This window comes from Hyperoodon ampullatus, assembly GCF_949752795.1.
Source record: "Hyperoodon ampullatus genome assembly, chromosome: 15".
NCBI lineage: Eukaryota > Metazoa > Chordata > Mammalia > Artiodactyla > Ziphiidae > Hyperoodon > Hyperoodon ampullatus.
The window spans coordinates 82,190,630-82,215,600 of NC_136928.1; the positions used below are offsets into that span (position 1 = coordinate 82,190,630).

Consider the following 24,971-nt stretch of genomic DNA (forward strand, 5'->3'; position numbering starts at 1 on the left):
TCTACAGGGAAATTCCATTGTCTAAGACAAGGCTTTTCTGGTCTTCCCAGTAGTAACTTCTTAGTTAAGGATTAATTCAGATGTATTTTATTAACTTCCTGTGTTATAACCTATAATTCTAACATGAGGTCTGAAGTAAAAAAAGATATATTCTACTGGTTTATTTTATGGCAGTACCTCACTGTATGAATTACAAAGAGCATATTCATAGAAAGCGTAACTCTGTGATCTGAAGTGTTCCTGCTTATCAGAGCGCCCACGCCTTTTACCTTAACTCTTCACCTCTCATGATGTTAATACACAAAAATCTCTAATTCAAAATGGTCTAATATAAACAGAATAGGTTTACTTTTTACTGGCCTTTGGCCAGGGGTCATGCACTCTTATATAACCTGCTGTAAAGGTTTGTACTGATGGAACCAGAAAAATTATTTTCACTGAACAAAGAAATTATGATAAAATCTAGGTGTAGTAGCTAAAGTAGATTTTAAACACAAGAAGCAAAGACTACTGACAATTTTAGAATTTTAAGTCATCATAATAAGAGGTATTATGAGATTTAAAAATTGTTTATCAGTGTATTTTCAAAATTTTCACCTAAAAGGTGGTAGTAACATGACCAAGTAAAGTACAAAGAAAATTTGTGCAATTCTAACACAAATACCAAAATTAACATCCTTTCCTAGATATATGATTATCTTACTCAAAACTAGAAAACAGTTAAGTGAATGTCAATAAATATACACACCTGTCAATTTCTGTAGCTGGTAATAAAGCAAATTAAAAGGACCAGTATATGGAATGGCTTGGGTCTGCTTTACAGTGCTCATGGCCAAGTCAGTATAATCTGGAGAGGAAATTCGAATAAATATACTTTAGGAAACAATACTAGTCTCACAAAATACAATTTGCAAACACATACCAGGAGTAAAGAAAAGAGAAGTAAAAGCACAGTATGTGAGAACATGCTTGTCAAGCTAACAAAGTGCTCCACAGTTGGTTCCCATCCTACACTCCTCCCCACCCCTACCCTGGCCAACAGTTAACTTGTGCTTCAGCCATAAGAAGGCACTCTCATTCTCCAAGACACATCTGGTCCCTAACATCTCAAAGCCAGTAAGCCAGCTGTCCTCTGCCATCTCTTCTGGTTAGCTATCCTTCACCACCTGGCATGAGAGCTACCTGGTATGCAATGCTTTTCCCAACCCTTCTAGGACCATTCTCTCCTTACATGTTATCCTGCGCTTCTGTATGTCCCAGGAAAATACTGTGATTAGCTCTTCACAGGATGGTTTCTCTCAACAGACAGTTTTTCAAGGGCTGGGACTGTGCTTCTTAGTACCTCTCTAGTCCTCCAGCACCTAGCACAGTGCCTGGCATACAGTAAGACCTCAACAACTGTTAATGGAACAAGTTATATTCTACTGTGTGATAGTCTGAAAGCTGACAGTTGGCTTATCTCACAGTTGAACAACTCAACACTGCTGCTATTTCTTATTCCTTCATAAAGCACTTTTAATTTATTAGTGCCATATAAATAAAATTGAGCACAGTTATCTACTTAAAGATAATATCGTAGTTACTGCAAAAGTAATGACAGCTTAGCATTTATACGTGCATAAAACACAAGGCCCAGCAAACAACTTAACACTACAGGTCATAAAAATCAAAAAGCTTGTGTGGGGAGTTCAAAATTACTTCAGGAAATAAAAGTAGCAGTAGTCCATGGTGAAAGGTAGAAGACAGGCTTCAGAAGGCAGTAGTCAATCTGTCTTACAGGGGAACTTATGTTTCCAATTAAGAAAAAAGTTATTTAAATATTGTAATAGTTCAAGGAAGATTTTTTTTTTCAAATAAAGCTAACTAGATTATTAAGTTTCAACTATTTATACTTTGTTATTTGGCTGTTACTTAAGATTTGGCCACTGGGTAAGAGAAGTTTTTGAACATTTTCTTTAAATGCTAAAATCAAATTACATTTGACATTTAATAGTATACTTACTAGAGAGGTCACAAGGAGAAAGTATGTGATAATTAAAGTTTCTTTTAACAAGTATTCCTGAGACCCGCTGGCCCTGTTCTGGTTTTTTGTCTGCTAAAAACCCCATGACCTATTAAAAAGAAAAAAAAAAAAAAAAAAAAAAAAAAAAAAACAATGTGAAGAGAACAGAATCTTGTAAAATGAAATTAATTATTCAGGGACCCAATCATAATGATGACCATTTGAACCATGAAAACAACCCATGAATCTAAACATGAAAAGTATAAAATGTTATATACCTCTACAACCAGGGCAGTAACAAGGTTACCAAGAGACCAAAGGCAAGACTCACGGGTGCAGATCTGGCAAGAATGGTTAGGTTCCGTCAGTTCCAATCAGTTCAGCAACCAAATAAACCTACTGGGTGCTGGGGCTTAAAAAAGCTCTCAACAGGGCTTCCCTGGTGGCGCAGTGGTTGAGAGTCCGCCTGACTATGCAGGGGACACGGGTTCGTGCCCCGGTCTGGGAAGATCCCACATGCCGCGGAGCAGCTGGGCCCGTGAGCCATGGCCACTGAACCTGCACGTCCGGAGCCTGTGCTCCGCAACGGGAGAGGCCACAACAGTGAGAGGCCCACATACCGCAAAAAAAAAAAAAAAAAAAAAAGTTCTCAACAGAGACAGCATGGTGGGAAGGACAGCAACCGAGGGCCAGACGTGCGTGGCTCCCTCAGGCTGGCTCTCAACCCTGTACATGGAGGAGCCCCAAAATACAAAGATGCAAGGCCATGCCAGATCCAAAAAGCAGCAGCATCTCTGAATAAAAAGGTCTGTAAAGACAGGTATGGATGAGCTTATACAACCGAGGGGGAACATTTTTTAAGAGAAGAGAGTACTGACTGACTGTTCAAAAACTAACAATAACACCAAAGAAAAAACAAACAAACAAACAAAACTCTTACAAACACGAAATCCAACATTCTTAAACATAACTTTTCTCAGCTACAAATAAATGAACTCAAAGGGGACAAAGACCCTATATTTCATATTTGTTTACCTTTCATCAGTTAAGGGCAGACGGCAGTGAGGCAGTGGTAACACTTGCTCTTGTAACTATAATGGGACCTAGCTCTGTTTCACATGGTTTGTTGGCGTTATTTTCTCCTTAAATGCTGGTGACTTAAGGAGGCTGATTTCGGTGCAGTGACATCCCGGATGCTGATGAGGTGTCTGCCGGGAGAACCAAGTACCTTGGAGAACAAGACTGAGTGGTTCTTCTGGCTTCACCCTCTGCTGCCAGCCTCGGTTTCTTTCTTTATTCAGCTGTGTGCTAGTTCCCAGCATGCTGATTTCTTACCACGAACACAACTGCTTGGCCTGACAATTCTCGACAGTAAACTGCATGGGTTTTTTGATAGTTTTTGTGGATCTGATTTCTTTACCTCCTTCTTAGTTTCTGTTTTACATGCCTGAGGATGGCTGCCATAAATCTGACTTCTCCCGAAGTAAGGTTATTACACTTGAGGGAAAAAAATAACTAAAGCTAATGATTTTAAATAAAATTATGGCTAAAATAACAGAACAACACTCTAATACAAAACTACATTTGGGGAAACAGATATTGACAGCAGTTTCTCTATGCCTGTATAAAGTTAAATATAAAAATGACACATATACCTAAAGTGTGTTTTCAGTTCTAGAGTCAAAAATTTTTTTTTACAGCAAAAGCAGTTCTAAGAGGGAAGTTCACAGCAATTTAAGCTCACCTCAGGAAACAAGAAAAATCTCAAATAAACAATCTAACCTTACACCTAAAGAAACTAGACACAGAAAACCCAAAGTTAGTAGAAGGAAAGAAATCATAAAGATCAGAGCAAAAATAAATGAAATAGAAGCAAAGAAAACAACAGCCAAGATCAATAAAACTAAAAGCTGGTTCTTTCATAAACAAAATTGATAAACCTTTAGCCAGACTCATCAAGAAAAATAGGGAGAGGACTCAAATCAATAAAATTAGAAATGTAAAAGGAGAGATTACAACTGACACTGCAGAAATATAAAAGATCATAAGAGACTACTACAAGCAACTATAGGCTAATAAAATGGACAACCTGGAAGAAATAGACAAATTCTTGGAAAAGTACAACCTTCCAGGATTGAACCAGGAAGAATTAGAAAACATAAATAGACCAGTCACAGGTAATGAAACTGAAACTGTAATTTAAAATCTTCCAACAAAAAAAAGTGCAGGACCAGATGGCTTCACAGGCGAATTCTATCAAACATTTAGAGAAGAGTTAACATCTATCCTTCTCAAACTCTTCCAAAAAATTGCGGAGGGAGGAACACTCCCAAACTCATTCTGAGAGGCCACTATCACCCTGATACCAAAACCAGACAAAGATATCCCAAAAAAGGAAAATGACAGGCCAATATCACTGATGAACATAGACACAAAAATCCTCAACAAAATACTAGCAAACAGAATCCAACAACAGACTAAAAGGATCATACACCATGATCAAGTGGGATTTATCCCAGGAATGCAGGGATTCTTCAATATACGCAAAACAATCAATGTGATACACCATGGTAACAAATTGAAGGAGAAAAACCATATGATCATCTCAACAGATGCACAAAAAGCTTTTGACAAAATTCAACACCCATTTATAATAAAAACTCTCCAGAAAGTGTGCAAAGAGGAAACCTACCTCAACATAATAAAAGCCATATATGACAAACCCACAGCAAACATCGTTCTCAATGGTGAAAAACTGAAAACATTTCCTCTAGATCAGGAACAAGACAAGGATGTCCACTCTCGCCACTATTATTCAACATAGTATTGGAAGTCCTAGCCACAGCAATCAGAGAAGAAAAAGAAATAAAAGGAATCCAAATTGGAAAAGAAGAAGTAAAACTGTCACCGTTTGCCAAAGACACGATATTATACATAGAAAGTCCTAAAGATACCACCAGAAAACTACTAGAACTAATCAAGGAATTTGGTAAGGTGGCAGGATACAAAATTAATGCACAGAAATCTCTTGCATTCCTATACACTAACAACAAAAGATCAGAAAGAGAAATTAAGGAAACAATCCCATTTACCATCACAACAGAAAGAATAAAATACCTGGGAATAAAGCTACCTAAGGACGCAAAAGACCTGTACTCAGAAAACTATAAAACACTGATGAAAGAAATCAAAGAGAATATAAACAGATGGAGAGATATACCATGCTCCTGGATTGGAAAAATCAATATTGTGAAAATGACTATATTACCCAAAGCAATCTACAGGTTCAATGCAATCCCTATCAAATTACCAATGGCATTTTTCATAGAACTAGAACAAGAAATTTTACAATTTGTATGGAAACACAAAAGATCCCAAATAGCCAAAGCAATCTTAAGAAAGAAAAATGGAGCTGGAGGAATCAGGCTCCCTGACTTCAGACTATACTACAAAGCTACAGTAATCAAGACAGCATGGTACTGGCACAAAAACAGAAATATAGATCTATGGAACAGGATACAAAGCCCAGAGATAAACCCACGCATATATGGTTGCCTTATCTTTGACAAAGGAGGCAAGAATATACAATGGAGAAAAGACAGTCTCTTCAATAAGTGGTGCTGGGAAAAATGGACAGCTACATGTAAAAGAATGAAATTAGAACACACCCTAATTCCATACACAAAAATAAATTCAAAATGGATTAAAGACCTAAGGCCAGGCACTATAAAACTCTTAGAGAAAAACATAGGCAGAACACTCTATGACATAAATCATAGCAAGATCCTTTTTGACCCACCTCCTAGAGTAAAGGAAATAAAAGCAAAAATAAACAAATGGGACCTAATGAAACTTAAAAGCTTTTGCACTGCAAAGGAAACCATAAACAAAACGAAAAGACAACCCTCAGAATGGGAGAAAATATTTGCAAATGAGTCAACAGACAAAGGATTAATCTCCAAAATATATAAACAGCTCATGCAGCTCAATATTAAACAAACAACCCAATCCAAAAATGGGCAGAAGACCTAAATAGACATTTCTCCAAAGAAGATATACAGACGGCCAACAAATACATGAAAAGATGCTCAACATCCTAATCATTAGAGAAATGCAAATCAAAACCACAATGAGGTATCACCTCACACTGGTCCAAATGGCCATCATCAAAAAATCTACAAACAATAAATGCTGGAGAGGGTGTGGAGAAAAGGGAACCCTCCTGCACTGTTGGTGGGAATGTAAATTGATATAGCCACTATGGAGAACAGTATGGAGGTACTTCAAAAAAATAAAAATAGAACTACCATATGATCCAGCAATCCCACTATTGGACATATACCCTGAGAAAACCATAATTCAAAAACATATACGTACCACAATGTTCACTGCAGCACTATTTACAATAGCCAGGACATGGAAGCAACCTAAGTGTCCATTGACAGATGAATGGATAAGGAGGATGTGGCACATATATACAATGAAATATTGCTCAGGCATAAAAAGGAAAGAAATTGAATTATTTGTAGTGAGGTAGATGGACCTAGAATCTGTCATACAGAGTGAAGTAAGTCAGAAAGAGAAAAACAAACACCATATGCTAATGCATATATATGGCATTTAAAAAAGGGGCACTGATGAACCTAGTGGCAAGGCAGGAATAAAGACAAAGATGTAGAGAACGGACTTGAGACAATGGGGCGGGGGAAGGGGAAGCTGGGATTAAGTGAGAGGGTAGCATTGACATAGATACACTACCAAATGTATAATACATAGCTAGTTGGAAGCAGCCACACAGCACAGGGAGATCAGCTGGGTGCTTTGTGATCACCTAGAGGTGTGGGATAAGGAGGGTGGGATGGAGACGCAGGAGGGAGGGGATATGGGGATATATGTATACATATAGTTGATTCACTTTGTTATACAGCAGAAACTAACACAACATTGTAAAGCATTTATACTCCAATAAAGATGTGAAAAAAAAATTTTTTTTAATGCTGTATACTGTATTTCTTGAGGATTTATAATGCACAATGGCCTAATAAAAACTCTGAAAAGTCTCGCTATAAACTCAGCTTAATTTTGTTCAACTTGGCTTCTCCTCAATTGACCGAAAAACTTTCTTTTTCTCCCCACACTGCAACCAGTAGAGTTTGGGAAGTACCATTCTAGATTCCTAACTGTAAATGTTCTTATACCTATAGAATATATTTTTCTACAGGTATAAGATCTCTTCCATTAAACTGGCCCCTGGAAAGTTTTGTGAACAGTAAGATTCAGGAGTAAATACAACCATTTGCTCTTCTTTGGCAAGAAGAGCCTCACATCCTAATTTTTGCAAATTTTCCTCAAATTCAACTGCAAGAAACGATATTCATCCATTAGCTTCCTCATATTTGGCTCATTATGTACTAAAAGAATTTTGTAAAGTTGCTCATTAACACGTTTGATATTTAAAACTTCAGACAGGACTTCCCTGGTGGTCCAGTGGTTACGAATCTGCCTTTCAATGCAGGGGACACGGTTTGATCTCTGTTAGGGGAAGTAAGATCCCACATGCTGCAGGACAACTAATCCTGTGCGCCGCAACTACTGAGCCTGTGCACCACAACTAGAGAGAAGCCCGTGCGCCACAACAAAGAGCCCGCGTGCCGCAACTAAGACCCAACGTAGCCAAATAAATATTTAAAAAATAATAAATAAATAAAACTTCAGACAGATAATTAAAAAGTTTCCTTTCGAGGTATCTTAAAAAGATGTTTGATGAACAGGAGGTAAAAATGCAGACTTCTTATAGCATCCCTCTAAAATCCCAGGTAAGGTTTTTTTCCCGTAACCATTTCTTTTTTAAATTCTGAAAACCTTATATTTCATCATCAAAAATGATTAACTCTTGAAAAGACAAATCTATAAATTCCATCATATCCACAGACATTATGTTTAGATATGGGCCTACTTTTAGATTCTGAGGGAGAATGCCAAGAGGTGGACAGAATACTGTATTGGACGTAGTGAAAAACAGTAATGGAAAAAAACAAAACAGTAATGGACATTTGTTTACTCTCTAACATGGGTATGAAAAATAAGTGGGAATGTGGATTAAAAGCCATCAGACTGAAGATCTAATTTATTTGAAAATTTTCCATGTAAAAAACAAATTAGTGGAACCAGAAAAAAGCCTAAAAGCACAAGGATCAAGGTCTTACAGCATATTGAGTAAATTGACAGAAATCATCATTGAGCACATTATTTGATTAATTAAAAGCTGGATATTCTTAAGAAGTATACATTTCCCTAAAGGGGTTAGGAACTATTTGGAATGGACAGGATTAAAAACCATAACCTTTTACCTTGGCTAGTTTCTCCCCCCTGAAGTTCAAGGTCACTGCTTCTGTATTCCGAGGATTATGAACCTCTATGTGAACTTCATCATTATCTTCATATTCTCGAATCAGGGCTGCTTTCAATCTGGCCATTTCGTTTTGTTCTCCATGGACTAAAATCTACAAAGTGTAAATTGTAAAAGAGCACAGGGAAGCATCCTTAGTTCAGATTAATGATAGCTGTTATCTGAATTAGTTAATTATATGAAATGGAGATATACTTGAAGTTATTAAACTTTACTACTTTTAAGGATCTCCAGTCAATCAAACTTGTGTGACATTTTCATTCTACTTGGCTTTAAAAGATCCTTAAGTGGAACTATTTCAAGAGGGAGTAAAGAAACTTCTTTTCTGTTCCAGTTTTTGCCACTATCAAGATACATAACTTTGTGAAAGCTGTACTTTTTCTAGGCTTCTGCACTCACACTAGAAACGGGCTCGACCAGGTGACTTCTGTAGTCTCTACCAGCTTTAAATGCATATGGTTCTTGTACGCGACTACTGCTACTCCTACTATCTCAGAAAACGCCCACAGTTTTCTTTACGTTTCTTAATATAAGACTAACAAAATAAGCTTTTTATGTGAAAAAAAATGACTTCTGATACTTTATTTGTTAAAGTAATATCATATAAAATATTCCAGAACCAAAGGAAACCATGTTTTAGAGAGGTGTTTACAACGACTGCATTAGTTACCAGTCTTTCTAATTCACTTTCATAACTTATTTTTTACAAGACAGATCATTGTTAATCTATAGACTACTGGTAGATGATTCCTGCCTGGACTGACAGAAGCTTATCCAGTGTCACCACCAGGCAGAGGCATATGGCCTAGAGATGATGAGCCCCAGCTCTGGGGCCTGGCTGCTGTAACACAAATCTTGGCGTTGCCACTTACTAGCTGGGTAACTCTAGGCAAGTTATTTAACATCTCTGTTTTCTCATCTACAAAACAGTTGTTGGTTGTGAGGAGTAAGCGACTTGATACATGTAAAACACCAGTACAGTGCCTGGCGCACAGTAAAAACTGGATAAATGCTAGCTATTATTTACCACTACCACCAACACTACTATTAGTTCATCATGTGGACAGACTTGCTGACTTGGTTATTGGAGGAAGGTAAGTATCAAATTCAATCCAGGAATTTAAACTGAGGGCAGAGACAGCGTCCGTAGAGCAACTGAATGGGACTGAGGATGAGGTGGTGATTCCAGAGAGAAAGAGCAGTACAGCTTTAAAATCTGGGAGGATATCCATAAACCACACACACCAGAAGGCACCCACGAACTGCCTACACTGTAACTAAACTTGACGTGCTATAAAGTCAAGCAGGTGAGGGATTTTCTCCACCAAAGAATCTGCTCATTAAGGGCCAGTGGTAACTACCTGTGAGGACTATATGCTAGAAAAAACTAGAAAATGAACAAAAGGGCACACAAGATGCTCAGCATCATTCGTCACCAGGGAAATGAAAATCAAAACTACAAAGAGGTACTACTTCACCCTTACTGGTATGGTGACAATTTTAAAAAGGGAAAATAACAAGCTGACAAGAATATGGAGAACTGGAACCCTTGTGCATTGCTGGTGGGAATGTAAAATGGTGTAACTGCTATGGAAAACAGTTTGGTGATTCCTCAAAGAGTTAAACACAGAATTAGCCCATGATCCAGCAACTCCACTCCTAGGTATATACCCAAAAGAACTGAAAATGGACTCAAACAGATAGTCATATGCCAATGTGCATGGCAGCATTATTTACAATGGCCAAAAGGTGGAAACTACCCAAGTGTCCATCAACAGGTGAATAAACAAAACGTGGTCTATACAGACAATGGAATATTATTCAGTCATAAAAAGGAATGAAGTTTTGATACAAGCTGCAATCAGAAAGGGTACTTCATTGCTTCATCTGTTTTCTAGACTCATGTTCCATAAGTGTTCCTCTAATTTAAGATACTTTTTTTTAGCTTAACTCTCTCCAGTCCCCCCAAAATATAACTGTTACTGTAATAATTACATAAAACTTTAAAATATAAACAAATCACATTAGTAAGGAGCTGTGTATTTCATATCTAACTGCATCTTTATCTTTTACTATTATGACTTGCCTTTCTCCTCTCTCCACATTAATAGGTATTTCCCATTTGCCAGGCACCTATTACGTGCTTTAGATATATGTGCTCTCATCTGGTCCTCACAATAACTTTATGAGGTATTACCATCCCTATTTACACATGAGCTAGAGGTTAAGTAACTTGCCCAAGGCTACAGAGCAAGTAAGGGATGGAGCTGGGACTCAAAACAGACACATTGCAAAGCCAGGGCTCTTAAGTTATTGGGGAGGCAGCAGAAAAGAACAGAAAGAACACTGGACCTGGTAGATCTGAGTAAGAGATGCCATGTAAAATGGAGAAGACTGAAGTGCACAGCTTGCCTAACTCAAAGTGGTAAAGGTCAGATGCAAGTGCACATGAAGGCACTGCTGAGAGCGCTACCGGCTGCTGTAAGGAAGGCAGTGTCTGCTCTGAGAACCAGCTGCTGCTGGGCATGGCTCTTCCAGCCTTTAATGCTGAAAATCAAATTCAAAGACTAACCACATGAGGCGGTTTCAAAGCACGAATAAATTCACTGGTTTGCTGGTAATCTGTGTGAGCAGAGAAAGAAATGTAATCAACCGACATTTTCAGTGGTAGCTTCTGTCCGGACATGGTAGTGATTTCTTCAGGTTCAGACATGATATGCTGTTAAAAAAACAAAGAAAAGTAAACAAAACACATAAGCTTTCTAATTAGAAAAGAAAAGGAACATTTTCTACTTTTTCACCCAGCCATAAAGTCTTACACTAATTTAGGACCTTTAACACAAAAAGCATTCTAACACTATTGACGTAGCAAATATCAAATACTTCTTTTCTCGATCAAGCATTTAATCAGGAAAGTAAGCAGATTAACAAAAATTCGATATACCTGGGGTCCTCGAAGTGAAAATTATAACTTATGATTAGAAAAGTACACTTGTGTCCTGAACTATCTGCTCTAAAAAGTCACTTTCCAGGTAAGAGGATTTGTATAAAGGACAGATGTATTTCTATTCTGGAAATCTATTTTAGATACACAGCCAACACTGTCTAAGTGACTTACAGAGTAAGGTAATGTAATAAAAATGATTAAAGTAGGGAATCATAATATATTTAAAAAAATAAAATTGAAGCTATCGATAAAAGATAAGAGAATGTGATGCAGGAATATTCATAAACTTTCTCTAAAGTTTTGCACATAAATGTCTATATACCTCAGAGTTAATATCAACCATCTTCTATCAAGAGTAAGATGGGCAATCAACCCATACACATTCTCCAGCTTTTCAAGAGAACACTTATTAGTAAACCTCTTTCTCATCAGATGAGGGTATCCATGTGTTTGTCTCAAATAGATTCCCTTCCATTTTTTTTCTTACTGCAACCAGATGAGTGCGTCTCCAACTTTCATGTGCCAGCCACTCACCTGAGGACCTCATTCTTCAACCATAAGAACATCTCCAGCTGCCTACTGCCATCCTCATTTTAAAAAATCAAAACCTGCACTATTTAAAGAACTGCTTCAATGGAAAAACCTGGGAGGATACTGCCAACTCTGCAGCCTTGACTAGGAAGAACACGATGGTCTCAGGCTCTGACTGACCTTGGCAAGCGTCCCTTCTACACAGTATCCCGCTATAATGACTCCATTCCTCTTATCAGTACACCAGCTTTCAAAGAGCTCTCTGGATAAGCCACTCTGCATCATGCCTGGGGAGGCCATTACAACGCTGGGACCAATGTCATCAAAATGATCCATGCTCTGAGAAAGAAAAGGGAATGGTAAAAGCATGTTAAACACCAAGGTTTGACAAAGCATTCCTTATTTGTAAAGAATACCGAAAAGTGAGGTAAAAAGGTTAATCACACGACTGGAAGGGCCTTGACAAGACTAGTAAACATTTTAAGTCTAATTTCCAAGTCCCTAAACAGTTGATTTAGGCTGGGAATGAAATGAAAACAAAATGATAAAAAGCAATTAGTTCACAATGACTTCAAAACTTTCTACAGTAGCTAAAAGACAATTAGGACCATTTTCAGTGCCTAGCAGGCAGGCAGGCAGAAAGTAAAAGGAAGAGTCAAATGGGTTTCTATCCACCCAAGAGAGAACTCTGAAAGAATTTCCAAAAGACTCACAATGGCTTTGCACACTTCATCAATATTTTGAGCTGGCCAGAAAATCTAACTAAAAAGTTTAACATTGTTTCGAGGGAAAACTTGGCTCTAATTCCTAAGCAATTAACTTAAAAAATAATACTTTATGAACAGAGCCTATTGATAACTGGAAGACCACTTATTACTTGAATTATTTGGGGTATTATGTTTATTAGGATTAGAGCATTAGTTCGAATGAAACGTCTTTTAAATTAAAGGAAATCAGATTTTACTGAATGCTCTAGAAATATAAACATGAAAATTTTCATATATGGAATCTGTAGTGCTAATGAAAAAGATAATTAGGTTTGAGTAGGAACAGAAGAAATATGTAACAGATATTTTTCTCACCAGGGCTTCTTATTTCTATAGCAGAGAAATCCAAGTTATTTAGCAACAGTAAATATTGAGAACATGCAGAGACTTGGAACAAGTGGCAATATATGTTTAAGCAAAAAAGAATGCCAGTTGCTAAATTTTTGATTTCCCTCAGAAAAGTGATGCCTGCTTCAGAAAAGGTAAGACTTCAGCAAGGATTCAGCCACAGAATCAACGTCAGGCATCTCCTACTACTAACGACTTTCTTGAGTATTATCTGTCCTTCTTTCTTCACAAGCACTCACCTTAAGGTTACTAATATGTTTGAAAACAAAGGGATTGTTGATGTTGATCTGTTTGCGGATTTTGTCATTCATGGCGTTTACATATGTCTGGTACACTGCCATACACTTCTTGGCCAAAGACGATGCATAGTATATTGGAATATCATGGAGTTCTGGGTGATTCTGCCAGTACTCATCTAGAGAGATTTGACAAGAAACAAATATTTTGTTAGGTGGAGTAAATAGTTCAAATAATAAATGACATGTACAATTAGTTTTTTAAAATTCAGACAAGAAATAAAGCACATAACTATATTTTAAAGAGGTTAAGAAAAATTAGCCTGGTCTTAACTCAAACTTATAAAACAAGAACTTTTCTTTCTTTCTTTCCTTCTGTTTTTTTTAATTGGAGTATAGTTAATTTAGAATGTTGTGTTAGTTTCTGGTGTACAGCAAAGTGCTTCAGTTATACATATATATATATATATTCTTTTCCATTCTAGTTTATCACAAGACATTGAATACAGTTCCCTATGCTATACAGTAGAACCTTGTTGTTTATCTAGTTTACATATAGTAGTTTGTATCTGCTAGTCCCGAACTCCCAAGTTATCCCCCCGCCCCACTCTTCCCCTTTGGTAACCATAAGTCTGTTTTCTGTTTGTTTCTGTTTTGGAAGTAAGTTCATTTGTGTATTTCAGATTCCACATATAAGTGATATCATATGATATTTGTCTTTGTCTGACTGCACTTAGTATGATAATCTCTAGGTCCATCCATGTTGCTGCAAATGGCAATATTTCATTCTTTTTTTATGGCTGTGTGTATACACCACATCTTCTTTATCCATTCATCTGTCAATGGACATTTAGGTTGCTTCCATGTCTTGCCTATTATAAATAGTGCTGCTATGAACACTGGGGTGCATGTATCTTTTAGAATTAGAGTTTTCTCCAGACATATGTCCAGAAGTGGGATTGCTGGATCATATGGTAACTCCATTTTTAGTTTTTTAAGGAACTTCCATACTGTTCTCCATAGTGGCTGCATCAATTTACATTCCCACCAACAGTGAAGCAGGGTTTCCTTTTCTCCACACCCTCTCCAGCATTTATTTGTAGACTTTTTGATGATGGCCATTCTGACCTGTGTGAGTTGATACCTCATTGTAGTTTTGATTTGCATTTCTCTAATAATTTAGCAATGTTGAGCATCTTTTCATATGCCTATTGGCCATCTGTATGTCTTCTTTGGAGAAATTATTTAGGTCTTCTGCCCATTTTTTGATCGGGTTGGGTTGTTGGTTTTTTTGATATTGATTTGCATGAGCTGTCTGTATATTTTGGAAATTAAGCCCTTGTCGGTCGCATCATTTGCAAATATTTTCTCCCAGTCCGTATAGGTAGTCCTCTCACAAAACCTATTTCTAAGTATTAACGCATGACCTAAAAAGAATGTTGTGATCATAGTCCCAAACGTGGAGGCTTTTAAAAATAATTCGGTAGCAGTTTTTGCTGAATAACAGACCATAACTTATTACTCCAGAGAGACACTAAATTCTGTGATGGTTTTAAATAAAAATGTTTTATTAATATTTCATATAGACTTACTGATATTAGACACTTTGTAATTAGACTTTACTAATTACAAGACAGGACCACCAAAGGAGTTAAAACCGATTTTGAACACAAAAATGTCACATTACTGTGTGCCTATATTTTTAGAAAACTGCTAACCAGTTTCTGATAATTATTGAAAACAGTGGGCAACATACCTTCAAAAGAAGGCTTGTTTTCATTGAAAATCCTCATTAAATCCCCAAATATTAGGAAGGTAGTATGGCCAAGACATCATTCATTCTACTAGGTACACCTGCATTTAGGAAATTTATTAAATGTCTAGTATGCAATTTACATATATTATTCCTATTTTCAAAACAAATTTATGAAGACTTATTTCCATCTTATAGATTAGGAAGCTGAGGCTAATAAAGGTTGAAAAGTGTGGGAATGTTCTTTTTCCACTTGATTTATAAGTGAAAACTCTACATAAGGACAGGGACTTTTCCTGTCATGCATATTACAAATACATTTCCTGCTTTGCCCTCTGGTTTAATTGGTCATGTTCTTTTAGATGTAATTAAAATTTTTAATGGTACTGATGTTTTCATATATACTCTCATGATTTCTCAAATACCTTGCAAAGTATGTTACATCCCATGATCACATCACAGTCTCCTATTTTTTTGGTGTATTTTTAAGAAAAAATTTTAAATGTTAAAAAAAGTTGAATAACTTGCCCAGGGTCATATGGTTAGATCATAGGTGAGATCTGAAACCAGTGGCTCGCACAGTTATCCTCCTATTATAGCACATTACAAGGAGAATTTAAGGGACAAGGAGCAACCAAGTGCATAGAGCAGTCCTGGTTCATAAAAGGAATCATAATATACTTGATAGTAGGGTTGTCAGACAAAAACAGCAAACACCCAATTAAACTTGAATTTCAGACAAAAGATTTTTAGTATAATAATATATATTAAATATTTGACATACCTAGGCTAAAATATTATTATTTATCTGAAATTAAAATTCAACTGGTGTCCTGTATGTTTATTTGCTAGATCTGGCAACCCAATTTGATGGTGACAACATGGTTTCACTCTCTTAATTTCTTCTGCTCCTCAGATTACTTTGTTATGGAGACTTTTCATTTCAAGACTTCTATAAGGACAAATGTGACCTGCAGTTTGAAAGAAGAACCAAGAGAAAACGGACTGGCTTAGGCTTTAGAAAATTTAGCTTCTCCTAAGTCCTGTCTCTCTCAGATTTGCTTTTGATCTGAGGTCATTTACTCTTTTTCCCTTGGTTCCCTTTTCAGTGTAACATGGATAGTATTTATCCCTGTCATTGTACAGATAGAAGAACTGAGAGTAAGAGCTCAAGATCATTTCTAGTTCTTCACATTGAAGCTATATATGTACGAGGCACTTATCAGTTATTCTTTAAGAGTGTATTCCCCAGAAAATAATCACAGAATGTTAAAAAGGGTCATTAAATACAAATATACACAAAAAGTGACACCCACTGTTCCTCTTATTACAAAAAGTTACACATGCTCATTGAAGTTATTTGGAAAACGGAGAAAAGCAGAAAATGAAAAAGAAATCATCCACTTTCTCACTATCCAGATTTAACAGCTGGGTATCTTTAAATGTCTTTCCAGTCATTTGTGTGTTTTTTACCTAACTAGGATCAGCGTTCACAGTTTTGGACCCTATTTTTTTGGTCCACTTAATATGTTACGTAAAAATATGTAATGAGTCATCTGAAACGTGATTTTTTCCTACAATATATTTACTAACATAATATTTACTTAAAAATGTTTAGAATTATGAATTGTCTTACTTACAAAATTTTCTGTGTATTTATTTCCCAGAAGTTGAACTGCTGGGTCAAAGGGTAGCATATTTTTAAGACTTCTGATGCTGATGGTACACAATTCATATTCCAGTAGCACTGTATGAGACTCACCATTGCTCTGGGCTCTTTCTGGCACCAAGTCCTTATTCTTAAATACAGAAACTGCAGCCCCAAAGGGTAGAATGACCTATCCAAGGACATGCAACTATCTTGATATAACTGCACTGTAAGATTTTTTTTTTTTTTGCAGTGCGCGGGCCTCTCACTGTTGCGGCCTCTCCCGTTGCAGAGCACAGGCTCCGGACGCGCAGGCTCAGCGGCCACGGCTCACGGGCCCAGCCGCTCCACGGCATGTGGGATCTTCCCGGACCGGGGCACGAACCCGTGTCCCCTGCATCGGCAGGCGGGCTCACAACCACTGCGCCACCAGGGAAGCCCGCACTGTAAGATTTTGAGAGTCTCCCACGTAAACAGGAAAAGGCATACCTAAAATCAAGAGGAGCTCCTGAGCCCTTCCCAGAGCGAAGACAGGAATGAGGCCTCTGCCCCCTCGGTTCACAATATCGTGAACAGTGTTACAGAACCTTGCCTCTCGCTCTTCTCGCTTCTCGTGGATATGGGTTCCGTAAGTGGATTCCTAAAGAACATAACAGAGGTGTTGAGACCAAGGTTGATAACTCTCAAAGAATACACAAGTTAAACATCAATGAAATGCAGAAGCAAAGTGACCTATTTCTCTATTAACATGCCATTTACTTGAACATGTATTGTCAGAACACCAGCTGGAAAGGAGAACAGATACAGAAGTTAGAATTCACATCTAAGTAATAAGAACTTGTTAGAAAATGGAATCAGGAAATAGGCCAGAAATGTATGCTCCCTGCTCAAGATAATTTTGCAATGCCTTTTTTTTCTTTTAAAGCGTTTTGCTTTCCATGGCTGGGGACAAGGATATGTCTCCCACCTCTGATCAGTCAAAGCTTATAAATCAGAAATAGATTCTGTTTCTTATAGTCTTGTTTAAGAATATCCCCTAGACCTCACTCTGTGTGGTGCACTGACCAGCAGCGCTGGCATCCCCAAGAGCTTATTGGAAGTGCTGAATCTCAGGCCCCAGCGCAGCCACAATCAGAATCTGTATTTTAACAGCATCACCAGATGATTCATAAGCACATTAAAATTTGAGAAGCACTGCTCTACAGTACCAGAGATAATGAAAATAACTCTTATTCCTGAGGGTTTAAAAAACACTTCCTTTAATTTAAGGCCAGTTTATATGCCAAGTATACCGTGAGCTGAGCCAACTGAATTTGCTCATGACACACTGCACATGGACAGCAACACGCACCAGTCCCTCACTCGTGGGCAGCTGGGGGATGCCGTAGGTGGTGAGGGAGAAACAGACAGCTCTTCTCCCTTGAACGAACTATCCTTGATATTTATATAAACCATAGGCCCAATGCACACTTATTAATTTGCCCCTCACCAATCACCCCCTCTCCACCAAAGCTTCCGTGTACAGTTAATATTTTTAAAATTTTTCTGAGACTCGTAACCTAGTAGGCAGGTAGAGCATACACATAAAGTTAGCAGGTGCTACAGGCCAAAAGACAGTTACCATGGCAAAGACAGTGGGGCCGTGCCATTCTACACAACCTTTAAGATACTTGAGAAATTTGAGGTAATCAACCTAGACAAGAATATTCAGGGGACAGCATGTCATCTCTGATATTAGACTAGAGTTAATGTATTTAACAGCAAGAAAGTGGAGCTGCACTACAAAGAGAGGCCCCAAAATGAATTTTTATACTAAAAAACCAGACACATTTATATCTGATCACATATTATGAAAATGAGATCATGATATTTTTTCCCATTAGAAAAATTCTGCTTACATTACACTAATTACAATACAGGGCACTAATACTTACAATGATAAGAATATCAGGTTTAATATTAGGAATTTCAGCTGCCATTAAGTGTCTATCTTCTTGCCTTGAGAAATCACCTGTGTACAAAAGCTGTGAAAAAGATAAAGCCAGAAAGTTAGGATTTTGGAAGGCTTCGTTTTACTACTATCTTTAGCTCATAAATTATTTATTTTTGGCTGTGTTGAGTCTTTGTTGCTGCACGCAGGCTTTCTCTAGTTGCAGCGAGCGGGGGCTACTCTTCTTTGCGGTGCGCAGGCTTCTCACTGCGGTGGCTTCTCTTGTTGCGGAGCATGGGCTCTAGGCGCGCAGGCTTCAGTAGTTGCAGCACGTGGGCTTAGTAGTTGTGGCTCATGGGCTCCAGAGCACAGGCTCAGTAGTTGTGGCACACGGGCTTAGTTGCTCCGCGGCATGTGGGATCTTCCTGGACCAGGGCTCAAACCCGTGTCCCCTGCATTGTAAGGCAGATTCTTTACCACTGGACCACCAGGGAGGTCCCAAACTGATATCTTTTAAAAGCAACTGCTAAGTACTTCTTGAGTAGCTTCAATCCACTGAACAGGAAAGTAGAGATCATCCAATTCAGAGACCTATTTATTTAGGTCTTCTTTAATTTCTCTCAGCAGTATTTCTTCTTTTTATTGGTCAAAAGACTTTATACTCCATTAATATATAAAAGGACAATTACTGAGTTCCATTTTACTTTCAATATCTTCAGATCCTCTCCGCGTTACACTTCTACCACTAGTCTTCACATTCTGAAAGTAATGGGAGTTTCATGCCATTTCTAACAGATCATTCAAGTAAAACCAATTATAAAATTACTCGTAAGTCTACCAACTTCCCTGATCACTTCGTTTTTATTTTTTTGCCACTTCTTGCCAAAGTTTATTTTTTTTAAACATCTTTATTGGAGTATAATTGCTTTACAATGGTGTGTTAGTTTCTGCTGTATAACAAAGTGAATCAGCTATACATATACATATGTTCCCATATCTCTTCCCTCTTGCGTCTCCCTCCCACCCTCCCTATCCTACCCCTCTAGGTGGTCACAAGGCACTGAGCTGATCTCCCTGTGCTATGCAGCTGCTTCCCACTAGCTATCTATTTTACATTTGGTGGTATATATATGTCCATGCTACTCTCTCACTTCGTCCCAGCTTACCGTTCCCCCTCCCCATGTCCTCAAGTCCATTCCCTGTCTCTGTCTGTATTCCTGTCCTGTCCCTAGGTTCATCGGAACAATTTTTTTTTTTAAGATTCCATATATACGTGTTAGCATACGGTTTTTGTTTTTCTCTTACTGCACTCTGTATGACAGACTCTAGATCCATCCACCTCACTACAGATAACTCAATTTCGCTTCTTTTTATGGCTGAGTAATATTCCATTGTATATATGTGCCACATCTTCTTTATCCATTCATCTGTCAATGGAACACTTAGGTTGCTTCCATGTCCTGCCTACTGTAAATAGTTCAGCTCATAAATTCTTGAAAGTGAGGTTCAATAGAAAAAAATGGCCTATAACTGATGAATTTAGATGCAGTGCTTGTGTCTAATTCAAAATGTGTAAAGTAACTCAGTCATAAACCATCCAGTGTTTCAATTATTAAATCTAACTAATGGGAATAATATATTCCAAGAATCAGCCCACAAAGGTAACCTCTATATTAATGAACTTGAGACATATTCTCAGTATCTTAGAGAAAAAGGTCATGATGATGAGGAAAGAAATCTACTGAGGTATATGGAAAACCTATCTAGATAGAAGATAAAATCCTATCTCCAACAAATTTCATCAAATTTGAAATGCGACTTTAGATTTGCATTTGTGCTATTTTCTGCTTATTTTATGTGCTTTTGAGCAAGCGGCAAGAATAAATGGTTTAGCAGTACGCAGTACAAGTCACTGTGTAAAAATTTCACACAATGAGCAGCTACAAAAAATTTAGAACACTATTACACTATAGCACTGGTTCCCAACTCTGGCTGCACATAAGAATCACCTAGAGGGAATTCCCTGGCAGTCCAGTGGTTAGAACTGCACGCTTTCACTGCCGAGGGCCTGTGTTCAATCCCTGGTCGGGGAACTAAGACCTCACAAGCCTTACCATGCGGCCAAAAAAAAAATCACCCAGAGAACTTAAAAATAAAAGGCCAAGGTCATTCTCTCAGATTCACTGGTATTTTATTTTTTAATTTTATTTCTCTAAAATTTTATTTATTTTTGGCTGCGCTGGATCTTCATTGCTGCACATGGCTTTCCCTAGTTGCGGTGAGCAGGGGCTACTCTTAGTTGCGGTGTGCAGGCTTCTCATTGCGGTGGCTTCTCTTGTTGCGGAGCACAGGCTCTAGGTGGACGGGCTTCAGGAGTTGCGGCACGTAGACTCAGTAGTTGTAGCTCACGGGCTTTAGAGCGCAGGCTCAGCAGTTGTGGCACACGGGCTTAGTTGCTCCGCGGCACGTGGGATCTTCACAGATCAGGGATGGAACCTGTGTCCCCTGCATTGGCAGGCAGATTCTTAACCACTGCACCACCAGGCAAGTCCTTCACCGGTATTTTAGAAAGCTCCCTAAGTGACTCTAATGTGCAGCCAGAGTTGAGAACTGGTGCACAAGTGAGTCCTGAAATCCATTGGTCCACCTACATTTTTCTCAAGTTTTTCAAGACTTCCATCAATCTTTTTCATCAAAGATGGCTGGGAAGATCCTTTTTTTTTTTTTTGAGTTCCAAAAAAACTTTATTTATGAAAATATTTGGGTGGATGTGACCCACAGGCTGTAGTTAGATTTTTGCCGGGTGGAAGGAGAAGATCCTTTCTGATTAACCTCTTTCACTCACGCAGTCTACCCTCTTTAGGGGTTTATATGTGAATCCCAGAACATCAAGAGGACATGAATGCCAAAATGTATTTCAATGTTAAATGGATGCAGCCACAAAGAAGGCTCTTCCCTAAAGAGCTTTCAGTTTTCTAAGGGACACTGAAAAGGAATTAATCCTATGGTAACATGAGGGGACTTTATTGAGATGCTTATCGTTCTCTTTTCTTAATCATGATTAGAGAAGTATTATCATGGGGGTATGAACTATGATATTTACAAGGAAAAAGTATCAACTTAATTTTATCTTATGTTTCAGTGTTTTGACACTTTGCTAGTCTTAGGGAATATTCTTTGAAGCCCTGCACTGATTTCTTGTGAGCAGGAAATTCCCGAGCTAGAGCGTACCTTCACGCCCGCGATCTCAATCATGAACATGGCAGCTCCCAGGACATGGCCTGCGTGGTAACACCAAAACTTGATTCCTGCAACTTCCTTCACTTCATGAAAGTTGATGGTTTCAATTTTGTCCATGCTTTCTTCCAAGTCTGTCTCAGTATACAGCATGTCGTCTGCTGATATATTACTAAATTTTTAAAGATGTCAACAACAACAAAAATTAACGGTAAGATTTTACAAGTCTTTGAACTCAAAGAAATTATCTGTGGATGACATATCCACGTATTTCTTAAAATTATATTGTACACATTATGCTATTTAGTATCTCTTGGACCTTTTGTGTATTTTTTTACTCTGCTATTCTAATAAAAATGTTCAGTGTGTGTAGCTATAAAGCATGATTTTAAGCAAAGCACAAACAGTAAATTAAGGCAAAGTACCCTTTAGGCTAAGTACTTCTCAACCTTTCTCCCTGCCCCAGCACTCATGCGAGATAAACTCACTCACATACATTGAACCATGCAGAGTTTTTCACTCTGGGATGTGAAAAGATTTCTCTAGAAAGTCTAACGTAAGTGTTCTCCTGAAAATTATGCTGACGTACTTCCAAAAAAGCAAGGGAGAGTAGGGGTTAAGGACACGCACTCTGGAGCCAGATTGCTTGGGTCCAAATCCCAGCTTTGTCTCTTACTGTGACCATCACAGGCAAATTACCTAACCTCTCTGTGCCTCAGTCTCATCATCTGTAAAATGGGATTCACGACAGAACCTACATCATGAGGTTGATATGAAGATTAAATGAGTTAACATATATTAAGAACTGAGGGCTGTGCCTGGCACATGGTAAGCATTCTTTAAGTGTTAACCAGTGTAATTATTACTAAGGATAACTGTTCCATTCTTCTGTATTTATACAGAATAACAAATCACATCTTAGCTACCCTTGGAATATACATATTAAACAGTAAACTTCTGAAGGCTAATCATTTGTGCTACAGGTATCATAAAAATGCTTCAAACTTTCTGGTAAAGGAGTAGATTTTCCTCTTGCAACTGGAAAAAACTTCCCCAGAGAACTTTTTCACTTAAGATAGTCAATTTGCTTAGATCAAATCATCCAAAAAAAGATTTCAGTATACAGCATTGTAAAATGTATTTTGTTTTAAATTTTAACAAAATTATGAAATTCTATTTATAGAATATTGCTATCATACCTTATAACTCACTTACATTACAAAGATTTAAAAGGATGCAAAAACTACATAAAGACTTTAAGGCCAAGGAGGTGTTGGGGACACAACGGGTATTTGATGAGTTGTTATGATGAATGACTAAATTAATGACAGCCTTGTGAACAGAAAGAAAACATCTCATTTCAAACACAAAATGGTCTATATCTTGAACCGTATGTATTGTGTAGAATCAAGGGCATGTATAAATCTAAAAAACCAATTTACCTTACTTTGACATAGTCTGAAAGAAGCCATCTATAAATAGCTTTTGTGGCATGAGTCATAAACGTTCTTCCTTTGAAACTTGTCTTCTGTAGAAACCAGGGCAAAGCTCCACAGTGATCCAAATGGAAACTTAAAAAGAAACAAAGGGCTTCTGTCCGTTCTTAAAATATTATCCATCATGTATTTTATGTAATAAAACTCACTGTACAGAAAAGTTCTATGCAACAGTTACATACTGATACTTTCAGAACACCAAGGATAGGTACATGCAGAAGGAAGGAATAATGCATCTAGTTCTAGTGTAAGAAAAGGATATTAGAAGTATATTTTAAACATCAAAATGTAGCCAAACCTATTCTCAACAGCTAAAATTATAACAAGCGCTTTAGTCGTATAAAGTTGAAACATGGCACTGTTTATATGTCAAGTTCCCACAGAACAATGTGACAACACAGTGGCCTCAGGAGATATTCTGCAAAAGAGCTTTCTTGGTCTTAAGTTTCACAAGGATCCAAGGCATATGTTACCTTCTTCTCACTCTAGAGATGGGAAAGTAAGTTTTTCATAGTAACCTTCTCTCACCTGTGAGGATGATACGGTGTGTTGTCTTAGACTTAGATGTCTGCAATATAATTCCTAGTAGAAAATACTCTTAAAACACCAGAAGCTTAAAATCTGGCAAAGAATGATCTTTACAGTAAAAGTCCTTGAAAAACAGTGTCCTTAATAAAGAAAAAAACCTTACTGACTAATTAGTAGGAGATCAATCTCAGCTGGGTCAATTAAATCGATGTAAGGAAGAGCATCCATTCCTTCTAGGCCTGGATGGATCCCACAGTCCAACTGAAAGAAACAGAAAAAAAGATCATAATCTCCTCCACATTATATTAAAATTCATTCAACAAACAGACAATAATTATAACTGATCCATCACACCATACATAATCAGGATGGACTCTATACACGTGGGAAGCATTTGGAATGCAACTCTTATTAAATGGGCAAATACGCCATTAACGCTAACTTTCCAAACAAATTTAACTGTAGCTCACATTTAGAGTCACAGGACACAAACTCAAGACATCTTCTTTCCAGCTACTTTTTGTAGGCACTGTAACAATGAATGAACTCTTTTTCAAGAACTTTAATATCAGAAATGGTGAACATTTTTAAAGTTTATAGATTCGCTACTACCAGATGCGACTATTGTGAGAAGACAATGATTAGAAACTGGAAACTTCCCTGATCAGGGCAATTTAAGTATTAGAAGGCAAAATCTGAAGAGTCAGTCATTAATGGGTTATATCCTCATTTTGGTCATATCCTATCAATTAATACAATAAATGACTAAAGAGACGACTGTGTCTGCCATACACCCGTTCTTTTAAGAGTGGGAGAAACAGAGGAATGGGACCAAAAGACCACGATAAGCCACTGCACCGCCTTCCTAACGAGGACCACAGAGACCATCTCTTCTAGTCCCTCCTCCACCTCTCAGTCAAGGAAATGGGCTGAGAGGAGAGACTGACTTGCCCAAGGCCAGGTGTCCTAGTGCTAACTTGGGTACCTAAGCTGCCAGACCAGGGCCCTACTGTCACACTGCACGGGGGTGGCTGGAGCTCTGCATGTGTTCAGGTGGCCAGTTTCTTGGGGTCTCCCACTGCGGGTGGGGCAGTTAGGTTGGCCACACCTTCAGGAATGGAAGAGGGACTTTGAAGATA

At 37.9% G+C, this 24,971-nt stretch overlaps 1 protein-coding gene across 1 annotated transcript in view; it reads right to left on the reverse strand.

Moving 5' to 3' along the window:
* The window catches only part of CPSF3 (cleavage and polyadenylation specific factor 3), a gene marked incomplete at its 5' end in the record, with an annotated part of 42,386 nt that overhangs the window by 12,300 nt on the left and 5,115 nt on the right, over window positions 1-24,971 (reverse strand). The window contains 11 exons of the mRNA XM_079720983.1: window positions 749-847; window positions 2,003-2,111; window positions 8,353-8,505; window positions 10,984-11,130; window positions 12,070-12,228; window positions 13,244-13,419; window positions 17,131-17,281; window positions 18,576-18,665; window positions 21,803-21,980; window positions 23,251-23,379; window positions 23,996-24,093. Of these exons, the coding sequence (XP_079577109.1) occupies window positions 749-847; window positions 2,003-2,111; window positions 8,353-8,505; window positions 10,984-11,130; window positions 12,070-12,228; window positions 13,244-13,419; window positions 17,131-17,281; window positions 18,576-18,665; window positions 21,803-21,980; window positions 23,251-23,379; window positions 23,996-24,093 (1,489 nt within the window). The remainder of the gene's footprint in view (window positions 1-748; window positions 848-2,002; window positions 2,112-8,352; window positions 8,506-10,983; window positions 11,131-12,069; window positions 12,229-13,243; window positions 13,420-17,130; window positions 17,282-18,575; window positions 18,666-21,802; window positions 21,981-23,250; window positions 23,380-23,995; window positions 24,094-24,971) is intronic.